This window comes from Eubalaena glacialis, chromosome 10 (genome assembly GCF_028564815.1).
Source record: "Eubalaena glacialis isolate mEubGla1 chromosome 10, mEubGla1.1.hap2.+ XY, whole genome shotgun sequence".
Lineage (NCBI taxonomy): Eukaryota > Metazoa > Chordata > Mammalia > Artiodactyla > Balaenidae > Eubalaena > Eubalaena glacialis.
Window position 1 is genome coordinate 82,401,408 of NC_083725.1, and position 25,230 is coordinate 82,426,637.

Sequence of the window (25,230 nt, forward strand, 5' to 3'; positions counted from 1 at the left end):
AGTGCAAGTTCTACATTGGGTTCCTCAGTAGAGAAAATAAAAGGTTATTTGAGTAAACCATTATCTTCAAATCGCAAAACACTGCAAGGGGAAAAAATTCTTTTGGTGTACGACTTAAGCATAACTATTTTTACTCAGTAAAGACAGGTATAAAACACTGTGATTATACATAAAAATTAGTGTCTTGGCTAGTTTGTTTAAACTTTTGTTTCAGATTTACTTTAATGCAAGCTTTAAAAACATGTTTAAAAAAACATTTAAAAATTTATTGATAGTAAGTAGTGCAAAGAGGCGCCTCTGTCATTTTTTGTTTGTTTTTGGTAAGGGCTGAAGATTAGCGTTCACAAAGAAATAACTTATATTTAAAATATATTTAACGTATGTGTGTTTTTTTAATGACCAAAGAAGGCACATAATGAGTTAAATTAAGAGAAAGATTACCACTTGTTTTGAACTCTGGTTAACTATACAGAGTGTGTAATATACATTTTTGGATAAAAAATCCGTATTTCTTGTAATTGAAAAGTGACATCACATTTTCTAGCTCTATTTGTATAAAAGACACTGCTATAACAGATTGCAAACAGGCAGTATACACTGAGTCCAAGTAACAGTGACCTTTTACCAAGACAGTACTTTTTTTTCTTTCTTTTTTTTTTTTTTTTTACAGTGGCTAAGTGACAATTCATGGAATGGAATTAGGTCTTAAAAACAAGTGAAAATATCTAGTACTTCTTCACATTTGCAAAGCTACTTACACACTTTAAGGAAATGTTAACTGTATGTGGAAAAAGCAAACAGCGGTGTTTTGATCTGCCTTTTAATTAACTTATTAAATAGACAACACATTTTAATATAAAAAAAGACATTCGTATATCATACGGGGTTTCCTACAAGTGGACCATTAGTGTTAGGCACCAAAAATTTCAAGTTTTTTAACCTGTCCCACTGATACATTCTCAACTCTTCTTTGTCTGCTCTGCAGGTATCACCATTTACATTAAACATTTGCACAGTTTATAAAAATTCTGTTCTGGGCAACTGAATCGGAGATTATCCTTCCTTTCTTGGTATTTTTCATTGAATGTTTTGTCAGTTATCTCACAGCAACTAAATTGCTACAGTCTCTTACCACTTAAAAGTAAATTCCTATTCTAGCCATGAGAATTAATATTATATATACCTATTTATCCAAACTAAACACAAAATTGTGTGAAGTTGAATAACTAATAAAAGTGAACCCTGTTCTTAATGGTTACTATAGAATGATTTCAATCGTGTCCCTTATCATTCTAAATCTCATTATATTAAGGAAAGTAATTCATGCAAATGTAAAATGTTTACAAAGGTAAGTAAGACAGTGTACAAGACAAACTGTGCCATAAAGGTCTACACTAAAATTTACTCTGGACCCTAGAGTTCTTGTCCTGGGCCTCTTGTGAAGAGTCTGCCCTACTCGTGGAGTTCTTCTACTGAACAGGAATGGACACTTGAGGGAATATTTTCTCTCGTTTAATGAGGGAGTGGAGTATAGATATATGGAGGTAAAATTACCAAACTTCAGTTCACCCTCCTGGGAATAAATGTAGGATTATAATGGAATGATGGAATATAGTGTACATCTACGTTGATGAATCTCATTCAGTTAGTGGGCAACGAAAACATAAAACAAATGGCTGATGTTTAAATAACTAATAAGTCACACATCTGAAGTACAGAAAATGATCTATCTGTGGGAAAAGCATTAGTAAATTTACATAATTTCTTGTCTTTAGTAAAAAGGGAGTGAAAACTACTTACTATTAAGTCAGGAAAAAACTCAGAATGAAGTGCCAGAGAAGCATATGAAGTTAAGGCACCATTATTTACAACTTCAGTGATTGGCACTTATTCTGAAAAAGGTTTTAAAGACATGAATAATAAAAAGCAATGTTATTTTCCCCTACTTCTATAAACTACGTAGTAGTTCTTAACATGACTATTTATTATTTGTGCTTTGCTTTTCAGCCCTGTGAATAGCAGCTGCATTTTATGGTAACATCCTGCACCTTTCCTCTCCTTTGGTGTTTGTGAACATACACAGTGGTAAAGGCTGTAAAAGGTGCAAAACAGGAAAACAAACATGCTACGTCTGTGTAAGAAACAATGCAAAATAGATGGTTGAACTGACAATACTATCAGACCACACTAAAGCTATTACTCTGAATTACTCAAGAAAGGATTAACTCCTTCACCAACTCAAAGTCTTTTTCAGGACTTATTATATATTAAGTTTAGGATTTACAGCATTCTATACAATGACTTTAAAACAGCAATGGAGTCAACAAATTCATAAAAGTTAAGTAACTGTTGGTCCAACAGATGTGTTGAAATGCAGCAAGTACATTTACTTTATAATTTCTGTCCAGTATAAAAATATTATACAAAGTTCACGTGTGTCTGCACATGTTTATAACTATTCTTGCTTCCAAAGCTCAGAAATTCACTAGCTTACAAATAGGTTGCTGCAGTCAGCTGATACCACTTAACTGTCTCTTTGCTCAAGTTGAAATCTTTCAAAGGCAGGGTTATTCCACCCAAGAAAAAATTCTCCCGCAGAGATTCTGCACTGAGTACACTTAGCTGAAGTTCTCTCTGTCTTAGGGTTTCTTTGCTATATCCACTGTACACAAGCTATAGCAAAGGCAAAAAGAAACAGCAGATTACAAATTATTTATTTGTCTGGTTTCTAGGATTATTTTACGTAAAAACATAAGTGAGATTATTAGTCAAAGAGTGACTACAACTAATGACATTGATTATGACACATATGGTAGAATATGTCTCATACTTTAGATGCACATTTTGTATTTCAGGAGTCTTGGATTGTATTATCATTCCTCTGAGTGTCTGACAGGAATGCACAAAGCAGAAAATTATTATTAGCTAAAAACTAAAAACATGGTTTTTCTGAAATGGAGGTATGGGGAAGGGAAATTACACGGCAGCCTGCCTTAAGATAATTTAATAGATCACCTTTAAAAGAGAAATGGAAGGAAGAGAATGGAAGAAAAAGAGTAGAAGGAAGCAAGTTGGGATAGTGTAATTGTAACTATTTTACAAAAAGTGAGGGATTAAAATTTCCTTTTGTTGTCTTTATTCTGTTGGATTTTATATACCATGAAGTGATAATTTCTGATTATCCATAATTCAGTGCAAAATCACCAACTACAAATGTAGTTTATAGCAAATCTGGAGTGTTGTAAGGTTATTCTCTTTCAAACACCGCATGCAACACATTTTTTTTCTTTTCAAGAAAGCCTCACCATAACTTCTGAGCAACATCTCCTTAATCTAGTTCTCACTGTTTGACTAAAAGAACTAAAAAAATGACCACATTTCAGTTTCTTGAAAGTATAACACTAACTAGAAGAAAAGCCAATACTACTTTTTGAGAATAATACCAATTGGTCTTCTCCAAACATTTCATATGCTTTTAAAAAGGGCTGAAAGGGTATTCTGTGGTTTTAATAAATTTATAACCTTGATGAAACTTCAGAATTATTTGCTTCCAAATCTCTATCCAGACATTTTTGTGTGGATATAATGTTAATGTACACAAATAATGTGGTTATTATCCGAAACCAGTAGTTGACTAAGGGTCAGCGCGTTTTAATAGATTAGTAAATTCATAAGCTGACCATGAGGGGCTCAGCAAAGTCACAGTTCTGCTCCCCACTGTCCAGCTGATGTTTCGCTTACTGCTTTCAGTTCAGGTCACTCTATTTTACGAGGATTGTTGACAGACTAAGACAAATTAGAAGGAGGATGATTTTGAAACTACCTCCTATCAAACCAAGGTAAAGGTCCTGAAGATGTTTCAACAGAATAAAGAGGAAGGGCATTTGAACTAAAGTTATCTCAAGGGCTGCCATGTAGGAGGAAGAACAGAGCATTTCTGTGTGGTTCCAAGAGGTACAACTGAGACACAGGTGCAAACTAGAGGGAGTGAAGATTTCAGCTCAGTAAAGAAAATGATCTAAGAGTTGGAGCTGCCCAAAACAAACTGGATGGCCTGGAAGTATTTCAGCACAGATTAGACATCCACTTTTTGAAAGGGTTTAAGCACTAGAAGGGTAGTTGAATAATGGCCCCTAAGATCTTTTTAAAGCCTAAGGATCTGTGATCAAAGGTTCAATTCTGCATCATTTTGTTAAATACCATTGGACTGCTAGTGGTTTGCCTTACTAGTACAATAAATAGTTCAGCTACTGATAGCTAAAAAATTTTAAGTGTTTAAAATTAAAAATCTCAAAACAAATCTAGGAAATTTTTAGAAATGATTTTAACTTACCATTTCATTGAATGTCGGATTCCTAGTTTTTCGTGAAATTTTGGTTTTACGTTTGGATGTTTTGTGGGTATCTGGAAGTAGGTAAGTCTTGACATATGGATTTGGGTCAGCCCCATCTTCAGTAACCTATAAAGAAAAGCATTCCCTTAACAGTAATGTTTCCTACCAAGGTATAGGTTTCCTCTACAATCATCATTATTTGTAATCACTCACAAGATCTTTGATGTGCATCACCATGATGAAAAGAGTGCCATTTCGGTAAGAGACAGATAATTTCACTGCTCCTCCTATTTGGCCTGGAGTAGGACTGAAGGAACCTGCATCTGAAAATATAAATATGTTCATCTTTATTTTATGTTGCTTGCAGTGGTTCAAGCTGCAACAAAAGTTTTTGCTCTAATTCCAGGACCATCACATGTTGGAGAAAAAAAGGTAAGAACCTGGTAGGCCATTGATACACACTTCTTTAGTAATCACACACCATTAGGAAAATTATGTTTATCCAGAAATCGACTGGCTTAGAAAGAATAACCTCCTCTCATTCTCACTGTTTACAGATAGTAACCCCACTGTCACTCTACCACATCCATCGAGAAGTTACAGACTTGCAGGTCATAGGGAAGTCATGAATTATCAATAAAGAGAAAAATATTCTCACCGGCAGACCTAGCTACTCCTTCAGCTTTCTCATCACGAAGTAAAGGGTGGAAAAAGGTACAAACAAGATCACACTAAGGTGGAAGAGGAAAAAAAAGACTCATTAATTTAAATATTATGCAGCACAGAAAAAAGTATGTTATTATTTTTCAGTTAGGATAGTCACCTCTGCTACATCTGTTGAAGCACTCATCAAACTCTGTAAATAACTGTTTAACTCAATTTTTCTTTTGGCTGCTACATCTTTTATGTGTGTTCTCCCTAGAACCATCCTATTAGGAAAGCTACAAAAGAAAAACAAAAAGGAGTGGAATTTAAATTATTTCATCTGGGAGTATTTATAGAATCAAGTATAATATTTAGAAATATTCTTTTATACACTTAAATACAAAGTGGAGTCTTAATTCACTATAAAGTAATTTTTGGATTTCTTTTCCAAGTACTAGAGATGAAACAGTTCAAGTATATATTATCCTTTTATGACCTTGGTACAAAACGTACATTGCTTTGCTAATATGCATATTTATTACTTATTTCCTACTTATTCCTACTCAAGATTAATCATTCACAAATTTGCAGATCTTATCCTCCAAAATAATCATTATTCAATCAGCCATAGCTATTATTGATACCAGTAAAATCCACAAATGCCATAGGGCTCAAATCAAGTTCATCTTGCTTTATAACTCTGCTTATTTTGGTGGCAGTGGAAAAATGAGACTGCACATGGAAATAAACTCTGATACCCACTTTGCTGCCTCCTTATTTTCGAAATCTAGTCTTGAGAAGAATGGGAGCAATTCAACACAGGACATCTACTGGTCATTAGCTACCTTAAAAATTGAAGGTTTCCAAAGGGTATCAAATACAAAACTAAACACTAACATTTTGATTAGTGATCAGTGCCTCAGTTTATTGTTTTTCAGAAGAGCTCAATATGGCCATAATAGATTATTCCTGCAGTGATTTAGAAAGCTAGAAAATCCCATATTTTAAGTTTAAGATCTTAATCATTCATTCAAGAAAAACTTAGTTCCTTGTTTATGTCTAGTACTGTGTCAGGCTCTTGTAATACAAAGGAAAATTAGCTGCACACGGTGCATAGTACAGTATCTTACACTAACTTAACACAAAGCTTTTGACCTATACTTGGTAATAAAGAAATTGTTTCCTATAAAACAAGATTAATGTACAAGGATGAGAACATACCCTGGTAACTTCCAAAGTGGAAAAATAATACTGAGCTTATTGTGAAGTTCCTGAAACTCGTCAAATGTCCGGAACACAAATGATGGCTCAAGCTGTCCTTCCCTCAAAATTCGGACTACGTAAATCTGAAAAGAAATCACACCCCTAACACATTAGATTTATAATATAACCTTTCTTGATAGAAAATTTTCAGCTTGACCATTATATGTACCAAGTGCTTTTCACTTTGCAATATATATGTCACCAATAGGAAACAGCAAATATAAAAGTCAAGGTATTTATAGCATATCTAACTACATTCTAAGAGTAACCTTAACTATTATCTAAATAAATAAGAACTGGAATGTGAAAGTCATTCTATTTCTAGGGTTAAATATAAATGTCCTTCCAAATTTATAAGTGTAGTGCATTTTCAGTGAAAATATTAGCAAGTTAATTCATTTAGGAGAGCAAATGAGAAGGCAAAACTTAGGGTGACTGGGAGATGGGGGAAAACCTGTCTTACTGGATATTTAAACTATCAATATAAAGTACTTTAAAGAGTAAAATGCTGGTGCACAGAGAGTCAGATATATCTGCAGAAGACCAGAAATAAATTCAGGGATATAAACTTACTATATTTAAAGGTGGCATTATAAATCATTGGGGGAAAAGAATGGACTATTCAGTTAAATCGTATCCTAAAATACTCAGTAAACATATAAAAATTTACTAAGAATAGGTAAAAATGAAAATAGTGAAGTCACTTTTAAAATCTATCAATTTGTCAAAAATTTAAAGGCTGACGGTGCTATAAAGTTATCCAACAAAAATATTAGCACAAAAATCACAGCAAAAAAGATGATAATGCTATACTACTGGGGGGGGGAAGCACACTAAAGATCCTGTTTTTGTTCAAAAACCCAACTTTATGTGCATGTTTTATAATCATCCCTGGAGAGTGGAATGAGAACTTAGATTTTTACTTTACATGCTTCTATATTGGTTGAGTTTGTTACACTGAGCAAGGTTTACCTTTGAAATTAAAAACAAATTGAAGATAAGGAAGGAGAAAAGCAAAATAGCACCACCCTTTCAGTCTTGTCTCTGAAAAGAAGAGTATCATTTGTCCTTCATGATTCTGGAGCAAATTTACAAAGAAATAAACACCAAAAAACAATTAGGGATGCTCCAAGTATACTTACTAATTTTTGGACCATCCATGGAAGAAATAAGTATGAAAAGAACAAATGCTTGAACTTTAGCAGAGTCAGTGAAGGAAGTAGGAAAGGACAAAAATAATGCACGCATGAGTCTCTACAGATACAGAACCAAACTTACATAATGTTTATCTGGGTTGTACTTCTTATGGAAAGTGAAAACAGAGACTTCTTTGATTCGACCATCTTGTCTAAAGGAGTATGTTTTGGGTGAAAATGAAAGGATGGGCTCATCATTGGAAGGAAGACCAGAAAAACGCAACTGAGCAAGGTTGTGAATGAAGAAGTTAAACTTTGTGGCAATGCTTCCCAAACTTGATTCAATCAGCCTACGAGATAATCAGACAATGTGTTAACATTAAAGTTCATAAGAAAACATTCTCAATTATTTTAACAATAAAAGATGAAAAACACTTTTCTTCATTTAAAAATATTGAGTAGATTCTCACTTGTCAAGGAGTGAGAATCAAAAAGAGAGTCAAAAAGTAAAGGTCAGGGAACCTCACACAAAGGTTTTTGCCTTGCTATGGGACTGAATGTTTGTGTCCCCCAAAATTCAAATGTTAAAGCCCCAACCCCACAGGGCCTTTATGGAGTTAGTGTCCTTATAAGAATGACTTTCTTCCTCCTTTTTCTTCTCCTCCCTCCTTCATCTTCAAGCTTGAACCCTCACCAGGAAGCAAATAGGCTGGCACCTTGATCTTGGACGTCCCAGCCTCCAGAGCGATGAGAAGACTAATTTCCTTTGTTTAAGCCACCTTGTTTATGGCGTATTGTTATGGCAGGTCAAGCCGACTAATACTTACATGCCTGCTTTATAGTTTTGCCCAGGGGAGCCAACAAATCTCGAAAAACAAAACAAAACTCATCAATACCTAAATTATCAGGATTAGTTTGGAAGGCTATATAAAAGTCAGCTTCCTTCAATTCAATTCAGCCCAGACTCTTGAGACTAGGGAAGTCCAGTCCAGTGTTTTCTACCTCTTCTCCACTGAGAGGAAGAAGGCAAGAGAAAAAGGAAAGAAAAGAATATGAGCTCACATGCTCCTCCCTGCTGTGGCATTTAATGAGGTGGTACCACTAGTCTGTGACCAACCTGGTCACCAGACCTTTAGAACATATTTGCCAGGAAGATCTGCTTCTAAAGTAATAATCACAAGTTCAAATGCCACTCATTGGTACATGTGTTTCAAGTACTACATCATATAACAACAATTTACTACAGCAGTGTCCCAGAGTTCACTGTTTTAAGCACTTATGGTATCCATGAAAATTGTTATGGCAGAATCCTGAAAAATACATTAGTAGAGATATCATTTTAGAAAAAAACCTTGTATGTGATACTGTAGAAAATATGTTTTGCAGAAATGATTCATAAATGGGATGTTTAGAATTGAAATCATATACTAAATAAAACTTGAGATCATATTTTGAGAGAAGTAAATTTCTTTTTTTTTTTGGCCACGCCACACGGCTTGCTGGATCTTAGTTCCCCAACCAGGGATTGAACCCAGGCCACCGTGGTGAAAGCGCCGAGTCCTAACCACTGGACTCCCAGGGAATTCCTGAAATAAATGTATTTTTTGAAGTGCTACTGCCGATGCTTCACATTTATTCAGTAAATAAACTTTTGATAAACCTATTTGCTAGTACTGTGAATCACAGTTTTTTCCTATAAATCAGAATTTTGATATATAGCATTTGTTTAAACTAAGGAAAACAAATCAAGGTTAAACAGTGTGTGCCTTCTCTAATATACTTAAATATACCTTACCTAGTAAAGAAAATTGTAGCTTCTGCATCTGTAGTTTGGGGTTGAAGTGCATCTCTAACATATTTCAAATCTTGAATACTTGTAAGTTCTGGTAACCCTGAAGGAATCATCTTTCGAAAGGATAAAAGGTTTGTGAGTTAAAATTTTTAAAAGTCTGTTCCTCACCCCTCCCTAAAAGCTGGCCAAGTAATCAGAAATAAAGCAAACAAACCAAAACAATCACAGTTTTGAAGAGTTTGTTAGTGTTTTAGGGACTAAGTGATTCTCTCATAAATAAGAAAAATCTTGGCCAAGGAGATCAATTGTTGCAAGTCATAGCCAGTTTATGGAATAAACGCTGTGAAATCCAGGTCTTTTGTGTAGTCCTCTGTTTCTACATCAATTTCAGTCACAATAATCATAGGGGTTTTTTTTGGTTTGTTTTTACTTAATATACAACCAGAAAAGCACCGAAATCTTAAAAGCACAGCTTAATGAATGTCCAAAATTTGAACACATCCAGATTAAGACATAAAACATTTACCAGCATCCCAGATGATACTCTCAGGGTCCCTTCCAGTTACTATTACTGCTCATCCCCAGGGTACCCACTCTAGTGACTTATTTTTTTATTTTATATAAATGGTGCCTGGCATATTTCACATGGCAGCAATTTTAAAATATTTCGGTAATAATATGACACTTGAAACTACAATAAATTATATTCCAAAAATCACAAAATATCTATTTTTAGATACTGAAACACAGAAGCATTAATATAAAATTAAATGCTTGTGAAGAACAGAGTTACCAGTGAAAGAAGGTTAAGAAAGAGGTTTGTTTGCTTTCTTATCAAGTTGTAGGCTTGACAGCAGAGGTCCACAAACAACTGGAAACGAATGGTGGGCTTTTCACCCCCATTAATGACATACGCCATATCAGAGGTCAGCACAAAAGGAGCCCGATCCCTATTTAAAAAGAAAGTACATACAAAATATTATTTACAGAAGATATTCAAATAAGTGCTATTGCTATTACATGGCTATTGAACTAAAGCTATCTGAGCCATAGCAGTCTCTAAGTGGGTAACTTAGTATCAGGCAGTTCTGAACTTGCATAATTCTTAAAAATTCACATTTCCCCAGGAAAGCCATCATATAATCTCATTATTTAGGTAGAATTTATATATGATATTTCCAAGGTGATATTTATCAATCCACCCACAGCCAAAAAGAGATCAAATATTAGTTACAAACAAATGTAGAGAAAAAATTTGTACTCGTTGCCATTACATAAATGGGAACATTTCTAATAGGTACCACTAACTAGATAAAATAAAATACACCTTAACTCATTTCAAAGGTTACACACACATACTCATTCTTTCTGCTACATGGTAAAGTCATCTTTTAGAGCCTTTTTCAACCCTAGTTACACTCAAAGGGAGCTACAAGGCAAAGAACAGCAAGAAAAAAAGCAAAGTTTGGGGCATTAACTTGGTTTTTTTTGAAGTTGATTTTTTAAAATTGTAGTTGATATACAATATTATATGTTTCATGTATAATATAGTGATTCACAATTTTTAAAGATTATACTCCATTTATAGTTATAAAACTGGCTATATTCCCTGTGTTGTATATCCTTGTAGCTTATTTTATATGTGTACAAGTATATCCTTGTAGCTTATTTTATATGTAATAGTTGGGGACATTAACTTGTGAAATAGGAAGTGCCTCTATTTTCTTTAGCAATAATAACAATATTAGTACCTTTTGAAGCTACCAAACATCTGTGCGTGGCCCAAAAACTTTCCAAAGTCAATGTGAAACATGTGTCCTGTGCTTCGAAGCATTATATTGTCATTGTGTCGATCACAGATACCTAAAACATAGGTGGCTACACAGCATCCAGCACAAGAATAGATAAAATTCTCAGAAGCCTATAATAAAGATACAAAATTATCTTAGGAAAAAGATTATTTTTAAAGGAGGCAGGGTAACAAAGATTAAAGTAATTTATCACTCGTTGAAAACACTATTATAAACCACTTTCTCAATAGCTTGTAAACTGGGTTATGGTAGCAGAAGCCAGTTTTTCAAAAGCAAACACCCTTCTAAAGGTGGTTATTGCCCCTTCTCTCTAGCTTTTGTCTTTCAACAGGTAGAGATCCTGTCAGTCCCTACTTAGGGTACACTCTGCCTTTGAACGTCTTTTAAGCATCATGTTTGTGGAACCCTGCTCTTCACAGGCTCTGCTGCTTACCACAAGTGGTAACATTGGGACAAAGATTAATCTAAATAAAGGAATATTTTTTCCCCCTTTTTTGGCTTGTAGGAATGGCATGTGTAAAGCAAGTAAGCTTATATCTTTAAACATCCAATAATATAATGAATGTGTCTTGTTGTCCATTTAGTGACTCCTTATGTGTCATCTGCAAGTTTCTCAAAGCTGGAAGACCTTCTTTCACTTTAGTCCTGCCTGTCCTAGGGATTAAATTAATAATATAATATCACACAGAAGGATACAAGTTGCATACAATGAGTATTTGTAAAGCAAATACTAAAGCACATGCATTTAGTTTATTCTCTAGATACTACATTTCTGAACGGAACAGTCATATGGCTCTACAGGTCCATGTGATTAATTTTATTCCATAACCCCCTAGAAATCTTTAGTGGTGATGATGATGATGACGATAACAGCATATGTCTACACAGCACTTATCACAAAACCAGGCATTGCACTAGTCTCTCTCTACACACACACCAGAGTATATGTGTGTGGGTATGTACATATTAAACTCATTTAAAATGCCACAACAAAACAATGATGTAAATACTATTATTACTGCTATTTTACGTATGAGAGAAACAAAAACAGAGATTATTTGCCCAAGATCACATCATTGTTAAGTGGCAGAGCCAAGATTCAAACCCAGGCAATGAGATTCCACTATGTTATACTCCCTCTTACTTAGCAAAGCACACAGAAGAGCCAAGTGCATGAAAGCCATTCAAAGTATGTTACTTGACAATTATTTTGGGTCAAATAACTTATTCAGAATCACAGAGCCAATATTACTGTAAACAAATATTAGCTTCTTTCCCCAAACCACAAAGAATTAAGAAAAGAGACAGCTCTTAAATAGTGTAAAAGACCAACAAAGAACAAAATTCCTCTACTTTACTTTCATAGGTCAACAGATAGCATTTGTACGTATCTATCTGTAAATACGATACATTAATGATTTGACATAAACTAGGATCTCATTAAAACTTAGAAAAATACTGTTTTCGCAACTTAAACTAAATGACTAGTCACCAGAGCTGGGAAATGAAAGCACTTAAGACCTATGTAACACATTTTTGACAGTAATTTAGAATACAGAGACTAGCTAATCACCTTTTCATATTCCTCTTCAGAGGGATTGTATTTCCTCAGCCACTCTGCAAGTGGTTTATCTTTAAAGGATCCAGTCACACCATATTCCACTTGGATTTTCCTGAGGGTATCTGAAGCAGGAACTAGCTCCACCATGCCTTTAGCAACAAAACATTAAGATATGTGAAAATGTCTCCCCCCCAAATTTACAGCTTTTGATGTTTGACATAAGATACCAGCTAACAATCATCATTTTAAAAAAAATCAACTCTGGCAGCCCATGCTAGAAAATGTGAGAAATCAAAATTATTTTTTATTTTCAGAAGTACCCAAGATATAAAACTGAATTTGACTATTTCAGACTTTATATCTGTACATCCATGTGCTACCCACACAAATAACAATTTTAATTGCAAACTAGATAATACTGACCTCACTAATAAAGTTACTTACAAGATATATGCTGTCCCATTTTGCACAAAAAACTTTCTCTAGTCATGTACTTGGGCAATATAAGAGTGTTTCAGAGTACATTAAGCCCTTTCAAAGGGAAGAACAGATGAAGATTGTCTTTGTGATATGTTTGAGTCTCAAGTACATGGTTGTCTTCCTTACTGAAATGTAAATGCTGTGCTTATGTAGAAAAATCTCAAAAATATGTTTTTAAAGACAAAATCCACATAGAGAACTGTACCTTTTGTTTAAAAGAAAGTATTATGCATGTTGGAATATATACAAAATAGTCTCAGAAAGGGAATTCCCTGGCGGTCCAGTGGTTAGGACTCTGCATTTCCACTGCAGGGGGTACGGGTTCAATCGCTGGTTGGGGAACTAAGATCCCATGTGCCGTGTGGTGTGGCCAAAAATTTTTTAAACAAGAATAAAAAAATAGTCTCAGAAAGCTATGTAAGCAGTTATATTTTGGGAGCAGGCTGCCTAGAAGGTGTGGGAGAAAACTAAGTTTTACATTCCAATTTATTCTATTACATGCTATATGGATATTTTACTATGTGCGTATATTTTTTATATATTTTAAAAATTAGTTTTATATATTTTAACAAATCAAGGAGATGCACTGTTATCAAAATAAGAGATACAGACACAGAGACCTGCTTTGAAGAAAGGACTGGAAATAACCAAGAAGGCCAAGTCCTCCAGGCTATCCCAAAAGAAAGCATGCACGGTCAGGCTGTAATCCTAGTAGACTGGTCACACATGGCAGAGTGAACTCATTTGGATCCTTTATGTTGTTTTGGTTACATTATCTGGTTTATAGTTCACAGTGACATCCTTTTTCAATGAATACCTGCATCTTGATTCTATGAGTATGTTTAATCAAATTTTTAATATACATACAAATTTCTAATTTCATTATCAAACATACACATGTAGAAATTACTGTGTACAAAACAGTGGATAAACGTTCATAAATATACAAAGTACTACTATCCCCTGAGGGAACTTAAAATCAATCCAGCAGAGAAGATGCAATGTCTGGTAAGTATTAAAGACAACTGCTGAGTCTGGAGAAGGGAGGATTACTATAGACTAAGGTGCTTGTTAAAAACTTCACAGAGGATGTGAATGTGATTTTTCATTTGAAAAATAAGGACACAGTGAGATAACACGAGTGAAAAGCTTTAGCACAGGGCAAATCACAAAATAAGCACTCAGCCATTAGAAACAACATAAAAAAAAGAGGGAGTTGACTGCCTACAAAGTTACATAGAATTCCATAAGAAGAAAGAAGAGTTCAACTATATGAAATAAGAATAGTGACAGAAAAACTAATCCAGTGAAATGGTAGGCTCTTGTTGATGAATGAGGAATCTTGCTTGATAAAGTGACTTCCATCTTATAAAACTTATTGTCATGCAAGCATTTATTAGGGCTACTCATTGAGTTACTATATAAAACCAGCAAGAATTCTTAAACTGACTTGATTTCCCTTTTTTTGGCCATACCGCGCGGCACGCGGAACTTCCCCGACGAGGCATGTATCCTATGCCCCCTGCAGTGGAAGCCTGGAATCTTAACCACTGCACCACCAGGGAAGTCCCTGACCTGATTTCATTTTGACAAGATAAAGTCTGCACATCCTTACCTACAAAAGGAAAGTGATAAGGCTGAGATCATAGTGTACCAGCACCAGGACCCTTAGAGCAGGTACACTCTGAGCTAAATTCAAGGAAAAAAAATAAGACATAGCTAACATATTTACCTCGATCTCTGCCAGTTGAGAGACATTTGAAAATTACCATCCTCAGATCTAGTCCTTCTTTAAGCCAGATCTTGTCCATAATCTTTATCATTTGTAAAGCTAACATATCTTGCCGAAGATCTTCACCAACCTTGAAATCAAGGAAACAAAATGAAACTTGTACATTTCCAAAAGACTTAATAGATTACATATAATAAAAGGGGGGGGGGTGTGGGGAGGAGGGAATAGTGAAAAGTGTAAAGAATAAGATGAACAGAACCACATTTTTATTCTTCTGCAGCATTCTAGAGAAAGTTACTTAACCTCTTCATGTCTCAGTTTCCTGATCTGTACACTTTAAAAGGTTAGGTTTTATGGTATGTGAATTATGTTCAATTTTTTAAAAGGGCAATATGGAAGATCTTTGTGTTGATCGAAATATTTCATATCTTGACTGTATCAATGTCAACATCCTAACTGCAATATTGTAGAACAGTTTTGCAAGATGTTACCATTGGGGGAAACTGAGTAAAGGGTATACAGGATTTCTGTGCAATTTCTTAAAATGAACTACAGTGAACTGCAAACTTCAATCTACAATGATCTCAAATTAAAAGTTTACTTAAAAAAAAGTTAGCTCTCCCCAAATGAATTCTAACTGGATCACATCAAGTTTTCATTTTCTTTTTAAATTGGTTAAAATAAGTTTAAAACATAATGATGAACACATTTTTGAGACTGGCCAAGAAAATTATGGAAAAAAAGAGGTGATTTGCCTTAACAAATATTACAACATATAAAATTACTGTATTCAAACAGATGATACTGTTCTAGGAAAAGGCAAATACATCAACACAATAAAATGGAATCTAAAACCAGATCTGAGTATATGGGAACTTGCTATATACATATCAAAGGTGGTTCAAGAGAAGCTACCTTGATGAACCTCCACTAAACGAACTCACTGAATTAACTAAAACTCTCCATTCTTTCTTAAAAATAATACTAATTGTGATCACAACACACAAAACTTTGGTAATAGATTACTCTAAAGTACTCTACTCCTGCTGCTTCCCACAGGTAAGTTATACGTTTCCAAAAAGAGTGCCCCTCTCATAGTTTTGCAATATTGCCCTGCACTTCTCCAGGGCATACCATTTCACCTCCAGGTGAAAGGCATTACCTAGAGCTATGATGTACTAACACTTAACTAGCATGGCCATATACAGCAGCTCTAGCCCAGAGTTGCATTTATTACCAAATCCATTTGGGAACAGTTTATCTCAGTAATAATTTTTCACATAGTTATTCAATTTAATTAAATTCTAAATAAACAAAATTACTGTTGCAATTTTGAAAAAGGAATTTGAGAAAAGAATTTTTTAATTACCAAAAAACAAAATACCTTACTCTGCTCACCTTAAACATGACGTTAATTTCTTCCCCCATTGGATCAGCATTCACCATTGTGACTTTCAGGGGCACAGCATTAGAACTGAAGAAGGAACATGACTACAAATACAATATGTTAAGCATTAGAATGATAACACTGAAATAAAAACTTAAAAAAATTTTTTTTTTTGTCCAAGGCATTTCTCCTTTCACTTTTTCCTTTGAATTAGGGCAAATGAAATAACGCAGGTGAACTGCTTCTTAGATTATCCGGCAGATAAGAGGTATATAAAGATACTTTTTGAAACTTAAACATAACACATTGTCTAAGCAGAGAAGCAATACCTTAAAAACTTGAGACAAAAAACATTAAAAGTTTGAAATATTATGACACTTTAAAAGTGTTATAATCCTTCAACAAAGCACAAAATTTTGTATATGCTTATCTTTCCTCTAAATCAGTATGATCTGGAATGAGATCTCTACTTCTATTCATGGTACTAGTAAAATTAATAATTAGCCATGGGATCAAATAGTGACACTAAATTGAACAATTTCATTAGCAAAGATCAAGTCTAATATTAAAATTAAACTGGCTAAAAAACTAATTTAAGAGAGCGAGAGCAATTTAAAGGAAACAACAAACAAAATCCAAGGGGTAAATGTAACCCCCCCCACCCCACCTCCAGTGCACTCTTATATTGAGTTGGCCAAAAAGTTCCTTCGGTTTTTAAGTAAAGATAAAAGACACATTTTTCATTTTCACCAAGAACTTTTTGAACAACACATTCACCATTTTGTTCCACTACCTTCTGCCATTTTTCAGGCAACTATATAATTCCATCTTCCCAAAACTTTTTATCTTCTTGAGCAAAGAACTGTTCCAGGTGCCTTTTTTTATATACAATATTTTTTTAACATAAATTTATTTATTTTATTTATTTTATTTTTGGCTGCGTTGGGTCTTCGTTGCTGTGCGCAGGCTTTCTCTACTTGCGGTGAGTGGGGGCTACTCTTCATTGCGGTGCGCGGGCTTCTCATTGCGGTGGCTTCTCTTGTTGCGGAGCACAGGCTCTAGGCACCGGCTTCAATAGTTGTAGCACACGGGCTTAGTTGCTCCGTGGCATGTGGGATCTTCCCAGACCAGGGTTCGAACCTGTGTACCCTGTATTGGCAGGTGGATTCTAAACCACTGTGCCACCAGGGAAGCCCCCAGGTGCCTTTTACAGCCTTCCAGGGAATTGAAATTTTTTCCACTCAGAGAATTTTGTAAAGACTGAAATAAATGGAAATCCGAAGGTGCAATGTCTGGTGAATATGGCGGATGAATCAGAACTTCCCAGCCAAGCTGTAACAGTTTTTGCCTGGTCATCAAAGAAACATGCGGTGTTGCATTATCCTGATGGAAGATTATGCATTTTCTGTTGACTAATTCCGGATGCTTTTCATCAAGTACCACTTTCAGTTGGTCTAATTGGGAGTAGTACTTGTTGGAATTAATGGTTTGGTTTTCCAGAAGGAGCTCATAATAGAGGACTCCCTTCCAATTCCACCATATATACAACATCACCTTCTTTGGATGAAGACTGGCCCTTGGTGTGGTTTGTGGTGGTTCATTTTGCTTGCCCCACAATCTCTTCCATTCCACATTATTGTACAGTATCCACTTTTCATCTCCTGTCACAATTTGTTTTAAAAAAACAAATTGGGAAATTGGGATTGACATATATACACTAATATGTATAAAACAGATAACTAATAAGAACCTACTGCATAAAAGTAAATTAATTAATTAAATTAAATTTTTTAAAAAGTAAGTTACAAAATAGTTCATATAGTAAGGGCTTATTTTTATACAAACATAGTTCATGTAACTAGAAAAAGCCTGAAAGCGTATAAACCAAAGTGTATCCAGTCATTTTACGTGCATGGTGAGGTTATAAATGATTTTTTTGTCAGAAAAAAAAAATGGAACATTTTCATTACGTTTAAGCAGAGAATTGCACGCAGAAATACAGTCAGGGATTTTTTTCGGACTTCTCTGGTGGCACAGTGATTAAGAATCTGCCTGCCAATGCAGGGAACACAGGTTCAAACCCTGGTCCAGGAAGATCCCACATGCTGCGGAGCAACTAAGCCCGTGCGCCACAACTACTGAGCCTGTGCTCTAGAGCCCACAAGCCACAACTACTGAGCCCGTGTGCCACAACTACTGAAGCCCGCGTGCCTAGAGCCTGTGCTCCGCAACAAGAGAAGCCACTGCAACGAGAAGCCTGCGCACCACAACGAAGAGCAGCCCCTGCTCACCGCAACTAGAGAAAGCCCACGTGCGGCAACGAAGACCCAATGCAGCCAAAAATAAGTAAATAAATAAATGCATCTATTAAAAAAAAGAAGATTTTTTTCGCTTAACTTAGGTGGAACCCAAACATCAAAGCGATGAACATAACCAGGCTGGTGCAAATGATTTTCAACGCTTGATTTGGATATTTTGAGTATGTCGGCTATCTCCCACATGGTATAATGTTGATTGTTCTCAATTAATGTCTTGATTTGATCGCTATTGACTTCAACTGGTCTACCCGACCATGGAGCATCATCCAGCGAGAATCTCTAGCACGGAACTTTGCAAACCACTTTTGACACGTTCTATCAGTCACAGCACCTTCTCCATACACCACATAAACCTCTTTTTGCATTTCAGTTGCATTTTTACCTTTCTTGAAATAATAAAGCATAATATGCCGAAAATGTTGCTTTTTTTCTTCCATCTTCAATATTAAAATGGCTACACAAAAATTCACCAATTTTGATAAGTTTTTTTTTAAATGCTCGCTGATATGACAGCTGTCACAATACAATCTAACAAAATTGTTTCACATGAAGTTAAAGACAACTAAGCGCTACTAGAGCCATCGTACGGAAAAAAACCAAATGAACTTTTTGGCCAACCCAGTATTTCAATGAAGAGTAGCCATACGTCAACTTAAAAAAATTAAATCTGAGACTCCTTTACGGATAGTTGTACCCTAGACTTTCAAAATCACAGACACTAATGGATGAATTAATTGGCTGCTTTTGCTGAGCTCATGTTAGAGAAAAATCCACTATTTGTATTACTATTAGCCCAATTAAAAATATAGTTACTCAATTTGGATGATTACAACTACTTTTTGATGACTCTAAGAAGTGTTATAAACCTTGGAAGACTCCACCTGGCCATTCACAAGAGAGGAAAAAAACTGCCTACCTGTGACTGGGTACTTTTACCACTACAATTACAACATATGCAGCTATTACACCATAGCAAAAAATAATTTATTTCAAGGCAGTAAACAATTTTACACTGTTTTTTCTTTCAGGAATGGTGATTAAATAAGAATATACTGAGATAAATATGGATCTTACACAAACATACATCCATAAGTACTTATAACCAACCTATACAGATTTTATCTGCATTTGCCTTAAGCATACCTGCCCATTTGCCTCCTTCCTACACATTATTTGAAAATGTAATATGAACTTATAAGCATTGTATGTCACCTTAATATTTAATTCTTTTGCCACAAGACTTGGATTGAGAGGGAGACGGCATTTATTTCTTAGAAAAAAGGACTGCACTCGTTCCATACTCCTTTGGAGGACAACCTATGAAAAGAAACCGATACTGTAAGTACATAATGAAAATGAAGACCTATTTATAAGACAACAAAAATATGATATGGACCCAATTTTTTAAATGCCCAATTGTCAAATGGTCAAAAAAGTTGTTGCTAAAGAGAGTTAATTTTTACTATAAAAATAAAAATTATAGCAAAGGCTATAAACATAGGGGGGAATTACATATGGTCATATTTAACATATTAGTTAATACTCACTAACAAATAGAAATTAAGCAATAACGAGATGCCAATTTTTATCTAACAGACAAAAAATTTAAGATAACATCCAGTGCTGGCAACAAGGTGGGAAACAGATACTTTCATAATCTACTGGTGGGGAGGGAGATGTATACTGGTAAGTTTTGTTTTGTTTTGTTATTGCAATCTAATATAAACTATTATAACTAAAAATATACAAAGCTCTTGATTCAATTATTTCATCTGTAGGAATATCCTATGAAGAAATACTAGCACTAGTGGGAAGCAGCTGCATAGCACAGGGAGATCAGCACAGTGCTTTGTGGCCACCTAGAGGAGTGGGATAGGGAGGGTGGGAGGGAGGCGCAAGAGGGTGGGGATATGGGGATATATGTATATGTATAGCTGATTCACTTTGTTATACAGCAGAAACTAACACAACGATGTAAAGCAATTATACTCCAATAAAGATGTTTAAAAAAAAAGGAAAAAAAAAAGAAATACTAGCAAAGGGGCAAACACTTGTATATTAAAATTCATCACAGAACTGTTTGGGAAAAGAAAAATGTATAAACAACCTACATAGAGGTAATAGTTCATAATTTATGCTAAGATACCTTGTAATACCATGTACTCATTAAGAAACATGAAGTGTAACTATATGTACTTACATGAATTCTCCAACATAAAGTAAAAAAAAAAAAAAGCAATTTAGAAAAAAAAAATCATTGCTGAAAGAAATTAAAGATCTAAATAAATGGAAAGATATCACATGTTCATGAACTGTAAGACTTAATATTATTAAGACTGCAACATTTCACAAATCGATCTACAGATTCAACACAATCTTTATCAAAACTCCAACTGCCTTTATTGCAGAAATGGGCAGGCTGATACTAAAATTCACATAGAATTGTAAGGGACTTCCAAACAGCCAAAACAATCTTGAAAAAGTAAAAGTTGGAGGACTCAAATCCCTGATTTCAAAACCTACTACAAAGCTATAGTAATGAAAACAGTATAGCATAAGGAGGGACATATAGATCAATGGAATAGAATTCAGAGTCCAGAAATAAACCCATATAGCTATGGTGAACTGATTTTCAACTAGGGTGCCAAGATCATTCAATAGGAAAGAAGAGTCTCTTCAGCAAATGGTGCAGCAACAACTGGATAACCACATGTAAAAGAATGAAGTTGGACCCTTTGCTCATAGAATATTAAAAAAAAAAACAACTCAAAATGGATCAAAGACTTTTTAAGAGTGAACCTATAAAACTCCTAGAAGAAAACATAGGTGTACCTCATTGTGACCTTCGATTTGACAACAAATTCTTGCACACACTAGTAAAAACACAAGCAACAACAACAAAAAAATAAGTTAGACCATAAAATGTAAAATATTTGTGCATCAAAGGACATTATGAAGGAAATAGAAAGATGATACACAGAATGGGAGAAAATATTTGCAAACAGTACATCTGATAGGGGTCTAGTATCTAGAATACATAAAGAACTCTAACAATTCAACAACAAAAAGACAAACCAATTAAAAAGGACTTAGAAAAGAAATTTCTCCAAAGAAGATATACAAATGACCAACAAACACATGAAAATGTGCCCCAAATCATTAGTCATTAGGGAAATGCAAATCAAAACCACCATGAGATACCACTTCACATCCACTGGGATGACTATAGTTTAAAAAAATGGAAAATAACAAATTTTGGTGGGGATATGGAGAAACTGGAATCCTCATACATTACTAGTATTATACTGGAATTATAAAATGGTGCAGCTACTTTGGGTAACAGTTTCGAAAATCATAGAATTACTGTATGATACACTAATTCTACTCCTAGGTGAAGTGAAAACAGATGTTCAAACAAAAACTTATACACAAATATTTATAGCAGCACTATTCATAATGGTCAAATAATAGAAACAAGCCCAATGTCCATCAACTGATGAATGGATAAACAAAATGTGGTATTATCTATACAATGGGACATTGTTCAGCCATAAATACACATGCTAGAATATGGATGAACCTTGAAAACATTAGGTTAAGTGAAAGAAATCAGACACAGAACGCCACATGTTGCATGATTCCATTTATATGAAATGTCCAGAATAGGTAAGTCCATAGAGATAGAAAGCAGATTAGTTCTCACCAGGACCTGGGAGGAGAGGGGAATAAGAAGTAAAGGGTTAGTGGGTGCAGGCTTGCTTTCTCTTGTGATGAAAATGTTCTGGAATTAGACAGTGGTGGTGGTTGCACAACACTGTGAATGTACTATCAATAACAGCCAATGGACTGTACACCTTAAAGTGGTTAAAATAATGAAGTCTAGTTAAAAAATAACATACGTTTCTATAAAAAATTTTTAACTCCAAACATTTGTATATATACGTGTAAAGTCATATAAAATGACCAAGCAGGACATAAAACAAACTGTGAACAAGATACCTACAGGGAGAAAATGAAACTGGAAATGTCCTAATTTTTTAATCCATAAACTTATTCATTTGGACTTCTTAAACATTAGCATCAATTCATACTTCTGTTACCTTTACAATTACAAAAATGTTAAAAAGCAAAATAATGAAAAAGAAACTCAAGAGAACAATTTTGATCAGACAGGAATTAATAAGCATGGAAATGAAAGGGAACTGAGTTAGGATATAAAATCTTTTCCGACAGGTTTTAAGCAACTTTTGAATTCAATCTGCCCAAAACAGCATAGGTGTGTTAGAGTTCTATTGGATGTCTATTGAAAAAGAATAACAACCGGGACTTCCCTGGTGGCACACAGTGGTTAAGACTCCAGGCTCCCAATGCAGGGGGCCTGGGTTCGATCCCTGCTCAGGGAACTAGATCCCACACCCATGCCGCAACTAAGAGTTCGCATACTGCAACTAAGGAGCCCGTGCGCCGCAACTAAGGAGCTGGTGAGCTGCAACTAAGAAGCCAGCTTGCCATAACTAAGGAGCCCACATGCCGCAACTAAGACCTGGCACAACCAACCAACCAACCAAATAAATAAATAAATAAATATTTAAAAAAAAAAAAAAGAATAACAACTTGTCAGCACTGTAAAGATCCTTTAACATCAAAATATTTATGTTCCCTCTATGGGTACATACCTGTCTGGCTGATCCACTAGCCTGCCTTACTTTTTCTGCTACTCCTCCTAAAAGCTGTACAAGTTTTGCCTGCTTCAGAAGTTCTTCTCTGAGTCCTTTTCCTCCTACTGAGAGGAGAGCACCCAAAACATGTTCATATCGGGCACCAAACTGTGCATCATGCAGGGCATCCTTGAGGAGCCTAATACAGCAAAATATTTATGTCAGCCACTCCTGAGAAATAGATTAATGTCTCTCAAAAATCAATTTAACAAGTTTAATTTTTGGTATCCAGGAATTAATTTTAAGCTATATAAGCAAGTAAAAACTCAGTCATTATTATAGAGCTCTAACATGCCAAATAATTTTGCAATAGAGGGTTTTGTTATTTTCTGGTTTTATTTCTAAAGACATAAAAATTTAGCTTCTTTATAATAATGACTTCAATGAAACAGCTGGTATCAACAGCAAATAGTCCGAGCATACAGTTTAGACTTTGAGTGTCATCTCTGTAAATAAGAGAGACAGAAATAAAGTACTTAAGAAAATTTAAATCTTACCAATATAAATTGTGTGCTATCTGTATATTTCCCAATGCCCTGGACAGAAGGAAGCGCACTAATGAACTGTTCAAGTAAATTTCATATTTCAAAGCCTACATGCAAAGAAAAATAAGAATCACTATCACTAGTGGTCAAACCCATACTATGTTGTTAGGATAAAATTATCAAAAGATAAACTATATAAATCAAGGATGAAAGATGATACTGATAAAAATGAAACAGATGAATTAACTTAGGTGAAATTAATGAAATCAAGCAGAAAAGTACAGACCTGGAAATAACATTCATTAGCTATGTTTAAAAGGCCAATTAAAAAAAAAAAATCAAAGAAAAGTTCAAGTCTGGTTTGTTCTGAGAATTAAAAATCCAGGTACATATATATAGTTAGTATTCAAGTAGGGCAGCTGATAATAGTGGAAAAAAATTCACACTAAATCCAAATGCAATACACCTCAACATTCCCACACAACAAAAGTACCTTTAATCAAAACAGAAAGGGGATCCCTTAGCAAGGTCCCTACTCATACAAACTGGGGAGAGGGTAAGGAGGGTAGGTTACCTCGTAAAAAACTCACCTGCACAAACTGTGGAAGAAGATCTGTTAGCTCATCATCACTAATAGCCTCAATCCAGGTCACAGCTAGGGACCTCACTTCCTGATCAGCAAATCTAGAAGCATACCACAAAATCAAGATTTGACAGCGATTTCTTTCTAATGAAGCTGTTTTTCCTGAAAACACAATCTCAATCTATTCCTGACAAAGAATACTCAAATAGCTATTCAAAAGCAATGTGTTTCTTCTTTTTTTCTAGGAAGAAAATCTTATTGTCCTATACACAAATCCAATTTCGTGACTGTTTAGAAACCTTATGAAAATTAATTCTGGCCTACATCATAAAAATATAACGAAGTATTCAAAATTTACAACCTCTCTAGATTAGTTTTAAAGGATATGATATCCCTTTTTAATAACCTCAACACAAAAGATGTGTTTATAGAAATATGCATTTACACATTTATATTGAATCGAATTGCTTTCATGTTAAAACAAAGGGAACTAATCCTGCAACATAATATCTTACTGGAAAAACAATAAAACAGAGCAAATAAATTCAGCCACAGTTAACTTACTTTGAATCAAGAAGCTCCATCGCAGTCAGTGGGTGCAACGGAGGCCACTGCCGAAGCAATGAGTAAGTTTTGGCAAGATTAACCCATTTCCAGTTTGGGGCGCTCGCTAGTACTTTAGGAAGACAATTTGGGTGTTTGAGGCAATAATAACGTTTCTCCCACAGAAAGGCTTTATCTTCTTTAGAAAGTCTGAATATGTAACAGAATTAAATCACTTCTCAGTGATATCATAATGACAGTTATAATCTCAATGATTAAAAATACAAAGAAGAAATTTATTCCTTTTAGGACAGCCACTTCTTGGTAGAATCATTAATACTAATTTGGAATAGAAAAACGCAATGTACAGCAAACACCACTAATTTACCCTAATTTGGGGGACGGAAAGAAATCATTCTGCCTTGATAAAAGAGTCTTAGTTA

The 25,230-nt window shown here is 34.8% G+C and overlaps 1 protein-coding gene across 3 annotated transcripts in view; it reads right to left on the minus strand.

The window, feature by feature from the left end:
- Positions 1 to 574: 574 nt before the first annotated feature.
- PIK3C2A (phosphatidylinositol-4-phosphate 3-kinase catalytic subunit type 2 alpha) overlaps positions 575 to 25,230 on the minus strand; it is a 99,845-nt gene continuing 75,189 nt past the window's right edge. For all 3 annotated transcript variants that reach the window (XM_061201507.1, XM_061201505.1, XM_061201506.1), the window contains exons 16-33: positions 24,809 to 24,997; positions 24,252 to 24,345; positions 23,674 to 23,768; positions 23,135 to 23,315; positions 19,671 to 19,775; positions 16,152 to 16,244; positions 14,754 to 14,883; positions 12,554 to 12,690; positions 10,921 to 11,090; positions 9,963 to 10,119; positions 9,173 to 9,282; positions 7,520 to 7,727; positions 6,200 to 6,324; positions 5,157 to 5,274; positions 4,992 to 5,064; positions 4,547 to 4,656; positions 4,334 to 4,459; positions 575 to 2,673 (exon numbers count right to left, since the gene is read on the minus strand). In XM_061201507.1, coding sequence (XP_061057490.1) covers positions 2,491 to 2,673; positions 4,334 to 4,459; positions 4,547 to 4,656; positions 4,992 to 5,064; positions 5,157 to 5,274; positions 6,200 to 6,324; positions 7,520 to 7,727; positions 9,173 to 9,282; positions 9,963 to 10,119; positions 10,921 to 11,090; positions 12,554 to 12,690; positions 14,754 to 14,883; positions 16,152 to 16,244; positions 19,671 to 19,775; positions 23,135 to 23,315; positions 23,674 to 23,768; positions 24,252 to 24,345; positions 24,809 to 24,997 — 2,404 coding nt within the window. In that variant the 3' untranslated portion in view covers positions 575 to 2,490. The remainder of the gene's footprint in view (positions 2,674 to 4,333; positions 4,460 to 4,546; positions 4,657 to 4,991; positions 5,065 to 5,156; positions 5,275 to 6,199; positions 6,325 to 7,519; positions 7,728 to 9,172; positions 9,283 to 9,962; positions 10,120 to 10,920; positions 11,091 to 12,553; positions 12,691 to 14,753; positions 14,884 to 16,151; positions 16,245 to 19,670; positions 19,776 to 23,134; positions 23,316 to 23,673; positions 23,769 to 24,251; positions 24,346 to 24,808; positions 24,998 to 25,230) is intronic.